This window comes from Piliocolobus tephrosceles, chromosome 2, assembly GCF_002776525.5.
Source record: "Piliocolobus tephrosceles isolate RC106 chromosome 2, ASM277652v3, whole genome shotgun sequence".
Classification (NCBI taxonomy): Eukaryota; Metazoa; Chordata; class Mammalia; order Primates; family Cercopithecidae; genus Piliocolobus; species Piliocolobus tephrosceles.
In genome coordinates this window covers 150,691,128-150,707,450 of record NC_045435.1, presented here as the reverse complement: position 1 = coordinate 150,707,450, position 16,323 = coordinate 150,691,128, and the positions used below count along the sequence as shown (strand labels likewise).

Sequence of the window (16,323 nt, the reverse complement as noted above, 5' to 3'; positions counted from 1 at the left end):
GCTGACTAGGCTCACTTTAAGAAATCCAGGGTAAATCCAAATTAAAACAAAAGGGCACCTTCAGAGGCTGTTAAATGTTTTGAATACAAGAATTTACATTTTACTAAGAGTACTGACCATGTAAATCCTTTCCCTAACAGTTCCCCTATATAAGGTAGCACTTACAAGCATTCTACTTACATATAACCTCCTAGTCACAAATCTGTTTTAAGTAAGTTACATCTGCATGTAAAAGTAGAAAAACTTGATGTCTTTCCATGACTTAAAATGTTTACATTTCCAACGTAAAACACAATTCTCCTCATAGCCAAAGGCAGAATAAATTTTGCTATAAGGGCTCTTTCTCTTTGTTTCTGTGTAAAAGGAAGATTATACTCTTTATAATCTCCTCACATTTAAGTATTATGTATTATAAATGTTGGAGCACTGAAACTAAAGGGGAAAATGTCACATAACTAACCACTTCTGTGGAAATTACACACAAAAATCTCATTCACCTAACAACCCCATGGTGATGCCACTATTTTTAATGGAATGTCAGTGCCACAAAAATAGGTCTCTAACTCTAAGGGTAATGAAAATGGTAAACAAACCACTTTTCCAATTTCTTAAAAACTTAACTTTTTCAATGCTAGAATAAGAGTGTTTTCAACTAAATGTTTTAAATGGCTGGTGCAAAAGGTAACATAAGCCTTATTTGGTGGTGGTGAGGGGGTGAGTAGAAAGGGGACAAAAGCAGAACATCTGGCTTTAACAGAGGTGGAACTGGGCATTTAACCTCCGTGTGCCTGAGGGGTAATAACAGCACCCTCCTCATAGGATGACTGTGAAGAAACAGGGAGACAGCACAGGTCAAGTGCTTCGCACCACACCTAACCCACTATGGAAGCTCCGTACCCAGTACTTTTCATTTCTACGTGCCACGTTACCTCACTGACTATCTCAGCAACCCTTCTAGATGAGAACCGTCAACATATTACAGAAAAGGAAGCCAAGGCCAGAAATGCCAGGTCTGTTATTTGAGGTCTCACGACTTGAAAGTGGTGGAACTGGGATTAGATTTCAGATCTTTCAGACTCCTGAGCTCCCTGATTATGTGTACGGCACTGACGAAGGGACCAGAGATATGAAGAGGCACAGGATGGGATATTGGCACTGACTTGATTGCCTTGAGATATAGTGCCTTTTATTCCATGGTGGAACTGACTGAAGTGAGGTCAGCCAGAAACAGGCAGTTACCTATACGCAAAACAGATGGTACAATCATTTCTATCAGAGAGCATTTTGGAGCACTGGCAATGGTAACAAAGGGCTTGGGTTCTGATGACCTTGAGATACAGTCTTCTGTATGTCACTAAACCCATCAGTGGGATGGGGGTAATACCCATCTCAGAAGGTTGCTGGGAGGATTAGATGAGATAATCAAAGTTTTCTATTTCTGCATCCTGTCTTGCAATTACTATTATTGCTTACTATGTTTCCTCCTCCTTTGATTCCTTAAATATTCAGATATCTGGATGCTGTTTTTTGAGGCTTTCTCATCTCTGATAGGAATTTAGTTACCCTGACCTTTAACAATCTCATATAAGGGACTGTAGTAGCCTCTAAAGAGGAACTATGCTCACTGTTACAAAATAGAGAGGTGGGATTAAGGGAGGCAGGCCCAGTGTGACAGTGGCTTAAGAGGTGGCCATTAGAAAGAGGGGCAGACCTGTCATTTGTCACTACTGGCTTTTATTGAACATTGACAAAGGGATGTCTGTGCACAGTGTGTGTGCCATAGTTGTCCAAACCCTAGAAGAAGGCATCAAATTCATCATGCAACCTCCAGTACATGGTGTGTATCTTTGTGTGTCCTTGCAAATCCATTCCCCCTTCTAGAAGTCCCTCCCATCTTCCCTATAACGACATGTCCTGCCTTTTCTTCAAAGTCCCCCTCGAACTTACCACATCTAAGAGTCGGCTTCCCATTAGCAGTCTTCCCTCCAATAGCACCTCGTTGTTGGGTCCCCCTTGCTTTCTCTCTCACTCTTGGACAATAATTCAATGATGAGGCTCAGACACTGAATGCTTCCTGAAACTGCACTGTTCTACCTGGTACCAAAGGTGCCAGGCTCTAAATATGGTGCTCAAGGTGTTCAGGTTCTAAATATGGCGCTCTATTCAATGTATTCCTATCACTTTAAAACCCCACTGCTCCTTGCTAATGTTTGCGAAATCACTAGTACTCTGGGGGAGAACCTGGTTTTCTTCATGTGAAGTTATGCATCACTGCAGGTATTCCTGAAGAAGTATATTCTCTCCTGCTCTCTCTCCCTACCTTGAAATTTTACTTATTTTTTACATATACACTGAACTCAATTTCAGATTACCACTCCCTACTTCATCATTCCCCTAGAACCTTTTTTTTTTTTTTGAGATGGAGTCTCGCTCTGTCACCCAGGCCGGAGTCTCGCTCTGTCACCCAGGCCGGAGTGCAGTGGCATGATCTCAGCTCGCTGCAACCTCCGCCTCCTGGGTTCAAGCAATTCTCCTGTCTCAGCCCCCTGAGTAGCTGGGACTACAGGTGTGCGCCACCATGCCTGGCTAATTTTTTGTATTTTTAGTAGAGACGGGGTTTCACCATGTTGGTCAGGCTGGTCTCGAACTCCTGACCTCATGATCTGCCCACCCTGGCCTCCCAAAGTGCTGGGATTAGAGCCACCACGCCTAGCCAGAACCTGTTTTTACATGAGAGAGCAGGTAATTGGCTAAGTGACCAATGTGAGGCAAGGGCCTTCCTGCTACCATGAGGGCTGATTTTTATCTCCTAAGGAATAAATGTAGGTCAGATATATCCCAGATGAAGATTTAAGAGACACTAATATGATTAACCAGATCTTAGATTGAGAAGTGCTAGGGGCAGGTGAAGAGAAATAACATTCACTGATGGTCTATTAAAAGCCAAGTTAATTTTCTTAAAAAGCAAAATGAAGATTGCACAGAAATATAATCAAGGATCCTCTTTGGCATCCAGCTGCCAGAATGGCTGAAGACGCAAACTCAGCACTGGGAGAGGAACATTACTTAGGAAAATCTACGGGTAAGACTAGGCAAATTTGCATATTACACTAAAGACAATTCTTGAGGCCAATAAATAGTAATCTTAAGTGAACTGAGTAAGTGTGGCATAGAGTTCTGAATCTTTACTGATCTCTACTATTTGGCATATTATTCTCCTGTGCACCAGAGAGTAATATGGAAGCATGACACCTCCCAGTAAAATCTGTCATAATCGTGATACGGCTATGACTTTAGAGTCAACCAAAAAAGGAGACTTTACACATATTTTTAAACTTGAAAGGTCTCTAAGTTCCAGTAATGGTTAGATGCCTTTGTCAGAATATGTACTTCTAAAAATAAAAACAGAAACATAGTTGATGCCTTGGTAATATGAAATAATCTGGGGTTTTGCCATCATGCCCTTATTTGGGAGCTATAAGACAGAACAGCAGTTTGGGTATGACTGCCTTAAAATTACATCATTTAGTCAAATAAGACTCTTTGAACTGGGCTTAAGATAAATATATATGTTATGAATTTCAGGCCATAAAAGTTTTGCTGACATGAGGACTGAGTGAAAGTTAAGTGCCATTCTGCAGCTAGAATGTAAACATGGTCCAAGGCAATGAACATCAGCCTTTAAATCTTGGGCTTCATCTCCCCCTGCTCATATGCTCTTGTCCTCAGCATGAGATGCTTGTAGTGGCCCCAAAGTCCTTGGGCTATCAAGCAATTGGTAGTGAGCCTGTTTCCACAGATGATGAGGTAGATGGGTTTTGTGGTTGTTGGATCATTAGCTAAAGAAAGTTGGGATTGGAGAACATGGAGAGGCAGCCTGGTATGAAAGGATGAAAATAGGCTGCAGGATCAGACACAGCTGGGACTGAATCCTGCCTGGTTCTGCTATTACCTAGCTGTGGAACTTTCCCACCAACTATGTAAGGCACACCGAGTCACAATTTCCTCCACTGTACACCAGGGATACTCTCTCTCAACTTGCAGACTTAGTGGGAGATTAGAGATACTGTTTGTGAAGTACTTGGCACTCAATGCGGCACATAGGAACTAATAGCAGTTGCTATTGTATGTGACAGGTATATAAACTTCATCCTACTGTTGTGTTAAATGCTCTACCATGAATGAAATGACATTTGCCCCTTTCAAACTGGGAAAGCTGGTGAGTTGGTGTATTTTGGTCTTCTATAGTAGAGTCTTGCCTCCATGGCAAAGCTGCCAAGTATAATTGTTAGAAATGATCAAACTTTTATTTAGATACTACACTGGAAACCATCATTCTCAGCAAACTAACACAGGAACAGAAAACCAAACATTGCATATTCTCACTCATAAGTGGGAGTTGAACAATGAGAGCACACGGACACAGGGAGGGGAACATCATACACCGGTACCTGTCGGGGGTGAGGGGCTAGGGGAAGGACAGCATTAGGAGAAATACCTAAGTAGATGACGGGTTGATGGGTGCAGCAAACCACTATGGCACGTGTATACCTATGTAACAAACCTGCATGTTCTGCACATATATCCCAGAACTTAAAGTATAACCAAAAAAAGAAAGAAATCCAACAAGACTATTACTAACCAAAAAAGTCTCTTCCTTACTGAATCAGAAGGATAAAGGCATCACTGAAAAGCTTGGAGCCTAAGTAAGGATTGTCCTTAGTGGGAATGCCACCCCCCGTGGGAGTGCTACAATGCCAAGGCAGCCACTGGGGGCCACTGTGGTCACCCTTCGATATAGCTTGCAATATCTACATAGAGCAGTTAAAAGAGAAAGAGAGAAAAACCAAAATGCTGATACACTTTGAATTCAGAGTAAGTTTACCAAAGATGATGGACTTGGTATTATATATTTTTTTTAAAAAAAAGAAAGAAAATAATTCAATTTGGGTTCCTCCTGTGGAAAAGCATATAAGAAAAAGGGAAAGAACCAGAAAATGGAAAGCAAAATGATAAAAGCTGGACAGTCTGTACTGAGGCCCCATTACTGGAGTGGTGGCATCCTGGCCTGAAGAGGGATAAGGTAGTGTGTAGTTTGCTAAGTTTTTCTAAATAGGTATAGGGTTGGTATAAGGAAGATGCTGACCAATTGTTGCAAGTCTTCCAGTGATAAAACCAGAGGCAAACAACTTCAACTAGAACAAGGTGATGGAGGCTGAAAAAGAACTTCTGAATTTCAGAGGATTGCAGGCTACATCAGAATGCTATGCGAGGTAGTGGGCTCTCTGTCCACAAAGTTTAGGTGCACACATGCTTGAAGAATGGGGTTATGAATATGTTAACAGGTTTATGAATATATTAGCTGAATCCAGTCTAAATAATTTAAGTTCTCTTACTCCTTACTGCTCAGAATCTGTCAAGGGCCAGTAACAGCAAGTTATTCGAAGTCTGTTAGAAATGGAGAAGTTCAGGTCCCACATCAGACCTACTGTATCGGAATCCTGTTGAGATGGCATCTTAAATTCTTTTTTTTATTTTTAAAGTTTTGCTAGTACATAGTAGGTGTATGTATTTTTGGGTTACATCAGATATTTTGATATAGGCATGTAATGCATAATAATCACGCCAGGGTGAATGAGGTATCCATCACCTCAAGCGTTTATCCTTTGTGTTACCATCATTCTACTCTCTATCTCCATGAGTTCCATCGTTTTTATTTTTAGATCCTACAAATAAGAGAGAACATAAAAGTCTGTCTTTCTGTGCCTAGCTTATTTAATATAATGATCTCCACTTCTATTTATGTTGTTGCAAATGACAGGATCTCATTCTTTTTATGGTTGAATGTGCTCCACTCTTTTTTTTTGAGATGGAGTCTTGCTCTGTCGCCCAGGCAGGAGTGCAGTGGCGCGATCTTGGCTCACTGCAAGCTCCACCTCCTGGATTCATGCCATTCTGCCTCAGCCTCCTGAGTAGCTGGGACTACAGGTGCCCTCCACCATGCCTGGCTAATTTTTTGTATTTTTGGTAGAGACGGGGTTTCACCATGTTAGCCAGGATGGTCTCGATCTTCTGACCTCGTGATCCACCCGCCTCAGCCTCCCAAAGTGCTGGTATTACAGGCGTGAGCCACCGTGCCTGGCCTAGTGCTCCATTCTTTTTATGTACCACATTTTCTTTATCCATTCATCTGTTGATGGACACTTAGGTTGCTTCAAAATCTTAGCTATTGCGAACAGTGCTAAAAAAACATAGGAGTGCTGGTATCTCTTCAATATACTGATTTCCTTTGCTTTTGGGTATATACCCAGGAATGGAATTGCAGGATCATATTTTTTAGTTAGCTCAAATTTTAGTTTTTGAGAAACCTCCAAACTGTTCTCCATAGTAGTTGTACCAATTTATGTTCCCACCAACAATGAACAAAGGTTCTCTTTTCTTTATTTTTTTAGAGATAGGGTCTTGCTCTGTCACCTAGACTGGAGTGCAGTGGCATGAGCATCCACCACCTCCTGGCACAAGTGATCCTCCCAGCTCAGCTTCCTGAGTAGATGGGACTACAGACATGTGCCACCATGCCCAACTAATTTTTAATTTTTTTTAAAATAGAGACTGGGTCTCACTATGTTGTCTAGGCTGGTCTTGAACTCCTGAGCTTAAGCAATAAGCAATCCTCCCTCCTTGGCTTCCCAAAGCGCTAGGATTATGGCATGGCCACGCTGGTCAGGGTTCCCTTTTTGGAGATGTCATCTTGATATGTTGCACAGGCTGGAGGGCAGTGGCTATTCACAGGCCAGATGACCAGCACACTGTACCCTCAAACTCCTGGCCTCAAGTGACCCTCCCACATCAGCATTCCCAGTAGCTGAGACTACAGGCTCGTGCCTCCAACATCGGACTCCAGAATCTTTATTTTTAACAAGATCTTCAGGTGAAGTGTATCCTTTCCTCCTATAGAGGACTCTGCTACCCACAATAAAAAGCAGTAGTTAAAATTCTTAAAATAATCATGACATAGTGTAGTCGACAGAGAGAAAGCTGTCTGGTGATCACATTTTCTTTCTCACTTTTTCAAATGTCATTTGTTAATTGCCTTATTGAACATTTCCAAAGATATTCATTGAAAGTTGTTTTTATAAACATCAGAAAATTAAGTTTATAAGGTTCTTACGGAGGCAAATAAACTGATGTTCAAAACTGGCCTCCTTTTTCAGCTAATTCATGCATAAATATTATGACAAGTACAACATCAGTTACGATGGGTGCAATAAAGTAACATAAGATTTGAAATCCTACTACTGATTCAAGTGTGGCCTCAGTAGACTTATCAGTGAAAGAGAAGCCAAGGACTGGATTGAGGTCTGAACTCTCATTGCCAGCTAGCTGGCCGTGTCACTCACCCTTCCTGGGCCTTGGCTTCCTCATCTGCGAATAAAGAACAGCAAGGTTGATTTCTAGGGCTTTTACATCTTTAATATTCTAAGATCCTATGAGTTACAGTACTCTCAACAGAAGCACGGGAAATCAAATTTTCCTTAATTAATTGCATTTAACCATCTCATTATCTGTATGATTCATCAATGAAAGGGCAAGCTGCTGGAAACTAAGGTGTCCAAATACCAAACAGATGAATGGAAACACTTCCATTGGGAGCAGGAGGGTATGGGCATTAGAGCCCAGAAGGATGAGCAGCTCATGGATTCCCTGCAAACAGCTGGCAGCTCAGCCCAGCTGCTCACAGATCAGACTAGCGTAGGCTGCTCACCCACGTGCAATTATGTGTGAAGTATGGCATATCTAAAAATAGCCTAAGCTCAGCCACAGAGATTAATACTGTCAATGGCTTTCAACTCACTGTCAGGGTGACAAGAAGGGGAGTAACCATAGCAACAGAAAAATCAACATGTAAAAAACCTCTTCTAAAGCCGACAGGAAAAGTTTACGTTTAATAAAACATATTTTCAATTCTTGTCTCTAAACCTTTGAATTCAAGTAATTCCATCACTTGGAGGTAATAAAATTAGAATTTTGGTAGTTTTGGCAACACAAATGGCCTTCTAGTTTTGGGTTCCAAAACTGTGAGGAAATACTGTTAACCTGTCAGTTTTATTATCTCTATAATTAAAGGGCCATTTGAACAAATGTCATTAAATAATTTTTAACTGAAAAGATTTTCCCCATATTTTTTCTGCTATCAGTTATAAAAACAGCCTTGAATAGTACTTGACATTTTAAGAGACTTATTGCACGTGTGACAAAAACATAGGGTGACACAGTTCACAGCAAAGATAGAGAAGCAACCTAAGTGTCCAGCAATGGACGGATGACTGGATAAAGAAAATGTGCTCCATATATAAAATGGAATACTATTCAGCCATAAAAAAGAATGAAATCATGTCTTCTGCAGCAACACGGATGGAACTGGAGGCCATTATGCTAAGTGAAACCACTCAGAAATACACAAATTCTGCATGGCTTCACTTATAAGGGGGAGCTAAATAATGTGTATATATGGACGTAGAGTGTGGAATAATAGACACTGTAAACTCGGAAAGGTGGGAGGATGGTGAGGGATGAGAAATCACTTAATGGGTACAATGTACATTATTTGGGTAACGGTCCCACTAAAATCCCAGACTTCACCACTGTGCAATATATACATGTATCAAAACCACATTTGTACCCCTTACATTTATACCAAAAAAAAAAAAAAAAAAAAAAGAAGAAAGGAAAGAAAATATAAGGTGTTATGGAGTTCTCTTGATATGAATGGAACTTTGTGAAAATAATTAACATTAGGAAAGGATCCGGAGAAGTAACTTCTAGTGTAAGTTTCTGAGACAGCTCTCACAGCCACCTCAGTAGCCTGTACCCCAGTGCATAATGGAGGCTCAGCAGCCCTTATGTCAATAAGTGCCCCAGAGGCATCATTAAGTTCTGACATAGCTATTCTTGCTCAAGGAGCTCATGCACCTCATCTTAGAACTAGCACATTCCACGTTCCAGCATCATTTTGCATCATTTGATAGAGGAATATTCAGTTGGGCATTGGGAAATGTGGTACTAGTCCAGCTCTTCAGCTAACCAGTTGCAGGCCCTGGACAAGTTATTATTCAGCTCTATGGCCATGGGCTGGAAGAGTCTCTCAGATTCTTCCCTGAGAAGAGACAGTTAAAGAGTTAAAGGGAAAGAGGAGATGACTTGTGTTTAATACCCACTTTGGGCCATTCCCAATACTAGGGTTTAAAAATATTTTTTGGCAAGGAACTGGCAAGATAGATGGAAATGTCAAGTACATGTGTTGACATATGAGGACACATTCATAAGCAGGCTGAGCTAAGGGACAGGGCCTGGGTTCAACCCTAGATCTGTTTGATGCCACATGAGGTTGTCTGTTTCTCAGACATCACTTCACCACCTTTACAACTGGCTCTGCCTGCTGTGTATACAGGTTGACCCCTGAGTGCTAGTTACATGCACTGAAGCCATCCACAGATTTTCAGGGCATGTCTTCTATTTTCTAAGCATAGAAGATTAGGTCCCTTGGAAAGTCCCTCTATCATCTTCCTCTTACCTAGGCAACCACTGTCACAGTATTTTCATACCAAATATATACCATTTTGCCATCTGTTTTTATCACCTAATACTCTATCACTAACATCTACTTATGTTAATAAATAATTTAATCTTTATAAAGATTGAATTACATTATACTGTATTATATTCAATTCCTTACTAATGAATATTTTAGTCCTTCTAATTTTGTTCTCTAATAATCAGAGAAATACATCATGGAAAAAATAAGGGTATTAAAATAATTTTTAAGAAGCCACAATATGTTAAAGAACAAATCAAGAGCATCAAGTCAACTTAATCTTCATGTTTTCCTTAAATCTTTGCTTAGAATCAAAGTTGCCTACAATCTAGGAGCATCTTTTAATTAACCATTGTTATATTATACATTTGAACTGAAATGCATCTGTGGGTCTTGGGGCCAGGAATTCTTGGTAGCATCCCTCAATCCCACTTTAAAAACGCGGTCATGCTATTTATGTGAGGGAAAAAAAATAAACAGCTATGTGAACGAGTTCTGGCTGAAAGTGAAACATACACACAAAAACAAATCTAGTTTTGTGGTTAGTTGAAAATTCACAGCTGGTATAGGCTTTTCTTTCCATTTTAATTAAAGTGTTTCCCCCTCCCATGCAATGAGAAAAATGCTCTTTTAGTGCTGACTGAAAGAACAAAGTCAGAGCAAAAGCTGTTTGAAAATTCCGAGGCTTAAGTAAAGCTGCTTTAAAAGCTGCTATGTGTACCAAACAACTTCGAAATTTCCTAACGGGATTTTGTAGAGTTCCAGTAAATCTTTCTCCCCATCACTTCTTTGCTCTCTTACTTTGGTGAAAACTAAAGTCAAGTAACGCAAAGGTCATCCAAGTAGACAGAAAAGCAAAAACTATACATTCATTTTAAAATTAAAATTATATTTAAATAAGTAACCATAATTAGTCATATACAATTATATAAACTATCTGTTTATTAGTTCTTTCTGATGTATTTTATAGTGCAATGATATTAGATAATATAAGATTCATGTAAAATTAGGTCTGTAACTTATTACCCCCATTTTCCTAAGAGAAAGATAATGAGTTTTTTTTTTTAATTACTATTTTCTTCTTTTCTCTTTCCTCCCTTTGCCTTGTTCTCCATTTCCTACTTAGCTCTTTAAACGCAACCTTTACTTGCCCTTTACCAGACACTCTCTACAGAGAGGTAAGCTTACGTAACTATGTGCTTGCTTAGAAGCTCCTGGACTGGAAATCTCTCCCACCCAGAGATTTCTTTGAGACAACAGTCAATTTACAACCTCAAGTATGCCCGAGATGAAACTCTCCCCCCACTGAGAGTATCTCAGACAACAGTCACTTTATAACGTAGCTCTGCCTGTGCTGGCACCAGCTTAACCACCTGGAAGATAAGGCACTGAAGCCACTGACAGAGACCTTTACCTGCTCGCTCCTTCCCTCATTTGCTGTTCATGCCAAGTCCCCCTTTAAAAGCCTCTGTTTTCTGTCCCCAAAGTGAGGTGGCACCTTTAAGGGCAGGAGTCTGTACTTCTTTCCCTAAGCTAAGCTATGGAATAAAAAGTCTCCTTATACCAGAACTCACCCTTGTTATCTGGACTCTGCAAGTGGTAAGTGACTGAACTGGAGACTTGGTTATAGGTCTATGTGAATTTTTAAAAATGATGGTCAAGCAGCTTATTAATAAACAGAGTGGATCAAATGTGACAGGGGTAATATTTCTTGCTGTGATGACAGATACTACCCTATCGATCATCTACCAGGGTTTCTCCTGCTGTTTTTCCCTCTTGAGCCCTTTCCCTGCAGGAGTGCTTGAGATGCTAGGAACACGGCTGAGGGTAGAACAGGACACAGCCAGCTGCTAATAAGACACTGTCAGGCAGCCAGCCACTTAGATCAGCATCTCTCCAAATCTTTTAAGAGAACATTTATTATTTTATTGACACCAGTATGGTTTAGGCTATACCCAAATGACAGCCATTGTTACTTGTAATGGCTTAGAGCTTGTTGGGGGGTTTGAAGGCAGAGAGTTTACCTCCAACAAAGGCCCCAGAGGCTTTGGTGGATTCTCTTTGGTTTCTCCTCACAGGTGGGATGCATCCCAATTTCTTACAATACCTGGGATTGCCATTTCTTGACACTACAGAGCAGCACATTGGCCATTTCCATGAGTACATGTCTTAGTTTCCTAATTTATTCATAAATTATCAATCTTACTGGACAGTGAAGAAACAAAGGCTGCCCATAAATGGTCTAAAAAAAATAGTAAAATGGTGCACGACAGAAGCTTTTGTAAGCAGCACGGAGTTACTGAAGTGATTCATGCGTGAGTCAGCATAACGTATCTCTAATACGCAATATAGAACCTTTACAAATGCAGAGCAGTGCCTGAAGACTTTCCAGTGTGACGTGCAGGACCCACACGCAAAAAGAACTTCAAACTGGGACATTTCTTAGAATATAAGCACAGTCAGAAGTAAGAAAAGGTCATGCATTTCGGGCAGGTGGTTAACAAACACATTTTTATAAAAAAACAAAGAATTGTCAAAATAATAATCACATTAGTGATTACTGACACGCTGGCACAGCAGTATAGCTGATTATTTGATCTTGAAAACTCAATATTTCATTTTGGTTTGAGGCAAACAGATATTTACAAAGGGCACAGGAGTTGAGATTTGTAGTCAGATTGTTTTTAAAGAATTTTTTAATTTTATTTTTTTTGTTTAGAGAAAGAGTCTCACTCTGTCACCCAGGCTGGAGTATAGAGGTCCAGTCACAACTTGCTGCAACCTCAAACCCCTGGGTTTAAGCAAAGTCTTCCCATCTCAGCCTCTCGAGTAGCTGGAACCATAGGCACATGCCACCATGCCCAGCTAATTAAAAAAAAAAAAATTTTTTTTTTTTGTTTTTGTTTTGGTAGAGACAGGGTCTCACTATGTTGCTCAGGCTGGTCTCAAATTCCTAGTCTCAAATCTTCCCACCTTGGCTTTCCACAGTGCTGGGATTACAGCTGTGAGCCACCGCATCCAGCCTATAGTCAGATTGCTTGATTTTGAATTTCCACTCAATTTACTAATGATATAATCTTCGGGCATTTTCTTAATCCCTCTATGCCTTGGTTTCCTCATCTATATAATGTAGAGAGTAATTGTACTTCTATTATATGACTGTTGTAAGGACTAAATAAGGTAATTCATGTAAACAGCTTAGCACAGGGCCTAGAACAAAGTAATGCTAGTGGCTATCGTTCCCAGGGCCAAAGTAATTCACTTACCAAGATGAGTGTCCATCACCTTTGCACAGTATTTGCACATGGCATCCAGGTCATTCAACTGTCCTTGAAGGAAGGAAATTTGGGCTTCTAATTCTTCTTCCTAAAGTGAAGGGATAAACAGATGGAAATTTTTTAGAGACTGTCAAATAAAATCCCCATAGTTTTCTAAAATCCCCACTAGTTTAAAGAAACATGATACCTTTTTAAACCTAGAAAAATCAAAACAGCAAATAAAAACAAAATCACAACTGCCACCGCCAACAAAATAAAAAAAGGGGAAAATGGAAAATTTTAAACGTCTGGACTTTTCCTAATTGAATTCGAGCTTTAGGCCATGTGTAAAGTTACAGTTAGATTGCATATACAATCTTGCATTGCATAGATTTGCATATACAACCTTGTATTTAAAAAGCACACTATATCTTCAATAAGCACTGGGCAACACAAATTAAGAGGGCAATTTGGATTTCAGTGAACTATACTTTCTAAGCAGTTGGTACAAAAACATTGCATCTTTTTCACACATTTGCAAAACCTAAGATTCCCCTTTTTATAAGACAAATTTCTAAGCCTGGAACCTGGACTCTGTAAAAAAAAAAAAAAAAAAAAAAGGAAAGAAAAAGACATATCTCATCATTTTCTAGACAATGATCATCTGATAATTTCTTAACATGTGAGATTTCCTAAAGCGCTTGGAAAAGTTTTGCCCCAGCAGCCCATAAATTGCTGCTCCTCTCTCTTGATATGATACTAGAATATTTCATTTATTTGTTTGTTTCTAGGAAAAAGTACTCTGGGTTGAATAATTATCCAAGTTAAATTATCTAAAAACAATCTAACTGTAACAAAAGGCTGAAGTCCTTTTTTTTGTTGTTGTTAAGGAAAAGATAATATAAGCAAAAAGTTTCCCAAGGAAATCTGGAAGATTATGGGAGTTTGTTTTTTTTTTTTAAGAGAAAAAGAATAATCCTCATCATTTAGGATACTCTAAACAAAGCTAGCTGGAATACAAAGAAAGGATATTGCCAGAGCTGGAATAGGCTACAAAATTGATTTTCCAGTCTTAGATCTACTTGTCCTTTTGCATAAGAATCCTCTGCATCATTAAAAAAGAAGGAAAGAAAAACCTACTAAGGTATCCTTTCTCTTTGAGAATGAGTATAATTTGACTTGTACATGGAAATTAATAGTTGAAAAGGTTACTTGTAGATATATCCCATTTTAACAATAGGCACATGTAGCACTGCAAATTATTGTTTTTAACTGCTGCCTCAAGAGCTAGCTCTTAGGAATAGGCATTGAAACACTTGACACAGAAAACAGACGTAGCGCTGGGTGCGATAGCTCATGCCTATAATTCCAGCACTTTGAGAGGCAGAGGCAGGCAGATCACTTGAGGTCAGGAGTTCGAGACCAGCCTTGTCAACATGGTGAAACCCTGTCTCTACTAAAAATACAACAAATTAGCTGGGAGTGTTGGTAAGCGCCTGTAATCCTAGCTACTCAGGAGGCTGAGGCAGGAGAATCGATTGAACCTGGGAGATGGAGGTTGAAGTGAGCTGATATCATGCCACCGCACTCCAGCCTGGGTGACAGAGCAAAACTCTATCTCCAAATAAAATAAAATAAAAATAAAAAAAAAAGAAAGAAAAGTAAATAGACATAGTAGTAGCAGCACTAACCATGTTCTTTATATATCCTACAAGTGTAGTAGCCTCTCCTCCAATACTCAAATAAGAACAAATACTCCCAGAAGAAGCTTAGCCAAAGGATAATTAGAAGTAATTTTGGAGAGGTGGGGTTGTCTTCCTAACTCTGCAGCTGAGCATTAAGGTAGAAAAGGATGGGGTGTTTCAGGGCTTTTTTCTACTTCTTTTTCTCATTTGTTTCTGCACAGCCTTGAATTTCCCTGGTTGTCACAGGAAACTGTAGGAATTAGAGAAAGAAGGCTACATCTGCTGTTTAATAATGGTTGTGGTTAGTCTCCAAAGATGGCCACCATCAATTTCTTCCCTCCCTGACTATGCATGGTGCTTTATTAATTATGAAGTAGTATGTATTCCCCCTGTCCTTGAATCTGGACTGGTCTATGACTTGCATTGATCCAGAGCATGTAGCTGAAGTCAAACTGCTAATTTTGAGCTAGTTGAAGGGGCCTGCCAGCTTCTGCTTTCATTAGAAGCTAGCTACCATGTTGTAAAGAAGTTCAGGCTACAATACTGAAAGAAAGGAGGGAACATACAGAGAAAAAGAGGGCACATGAGAAGCACAGAAGTTCTAGACATGTGAATAAAGTTTTTCTGGACTTTTCAGCCTGAGCCAGCTGAAGCTGGCCCAGTAAGTGACCCAGTCAAGACCCTTCCTGGAGCAGAAGAAGAGCCTGAGCCCTGCTCAAATTCCTGATCCACAGACCTATGATGGGGGTACTAGATTTTGGAGTAGGTTTGTTATGCAGCAATAGACAACAGAAATAGAGGCAGAATGAAAACAACATTAACTTAGCATATGGCATGAGGAAACGTAAATTCTATTCCTGGTCCTGCCATTAATAAGTCACGGGACCTTAAGTAATTCTCTGTCCACTCTGGACCTAAATTCAGTACTCTCAGGTGAATGCAAAAGTTAGAGGCTTTGCTTCCAAGGAACTTACAAACTAGTAAATGGAATAAGAAAGTTATATGGTCCCGGTCTACTCTACTGAACCATTAACGTTTTTAGTTTGTGGCAGACACAAACCCCAATTAGCTGAGTCTAGAACTGTACTGAGGCCCGAGTTTGATGGTCTTTTAAAAAGACAGGGCCAATCTATGGCCTGTGTTTCGCCTTACAAGTGGCTACCAATTGGGGTGCTGACAGGCCAGAGTGGACCAAGGGCACAAGGAATGCAGTGCTTCTTGGCTTAAAAACTTCTCCTCTATTTACTCCACGCATTAGTTTAATTTGGATTAGCCACCACTTCTTTTAAAACACGAAAGCCGTTGGGAGCTTTGATGCTCGGCAGTCATTCCTACCTGAATGGATTTATTTTCTTTTGCAAAGGAAATCAAACTGGGAGGGAAGAACTTACAAGACACGCTTTAGAGGACGTAGGCACAGCCTGTTGGCAGTGAGGTGTTGAACAGCTGGTGGAAAGTATGAGCTTAAAGAGGGCCTCTTTCTCAAAACATTTTATTCCTCTAGCAGGAACATTGCTGTAATAAAGACTGTGATGAGACTGGGGCCCTCTAACTTGTATAGTTAATGGGGAAGTCCTAAGAGTGTAGCAGTCCAGGGCACTTGCTGGGCGAATATGCAGGGATATAAAAACACAAATTTCCAAGTTTGCAATTTTTGCTTAGGGCTCTGGTGGCAGCCACTGAAGTGCATCTTGAATACCTAAACCCCAAGTAGATCTTGATACAAACAGAATCTGTTTGTCTCAATATAAACACATGGAAAAAGGCAACTTTGAATCAGTTAAAC

The 16,323-nt window shown here is 40.0% G+C and overlaps 1 protein-coding gene across 16 annotated transcripts in view; it reads right to left on the bottom strand.

Moving 5' to 3' along the window:
- The window catches only part of TBC1D5 (TBC1 domain family member 5), a 606,671-nt gene that overhangs the window by 15,035 nt on the left and 575,313 nt on the right, over positions 1-16,323 (bottom strand). For all 16 annotated transcript variants that reach the window (XM_023207336.1, XM_023207339.1, XM_023207341.1 and 13 more), the window contains one exon: positions 12,862-12,961. In XM_023207336.1, coding sequence (XP_023063104.1) covers positions 12,862-12,961 — 100 coding nt within the window. The remainder of the gene's footprint in view (positions 1-12,861; positions 12,962-16,323) is intronic.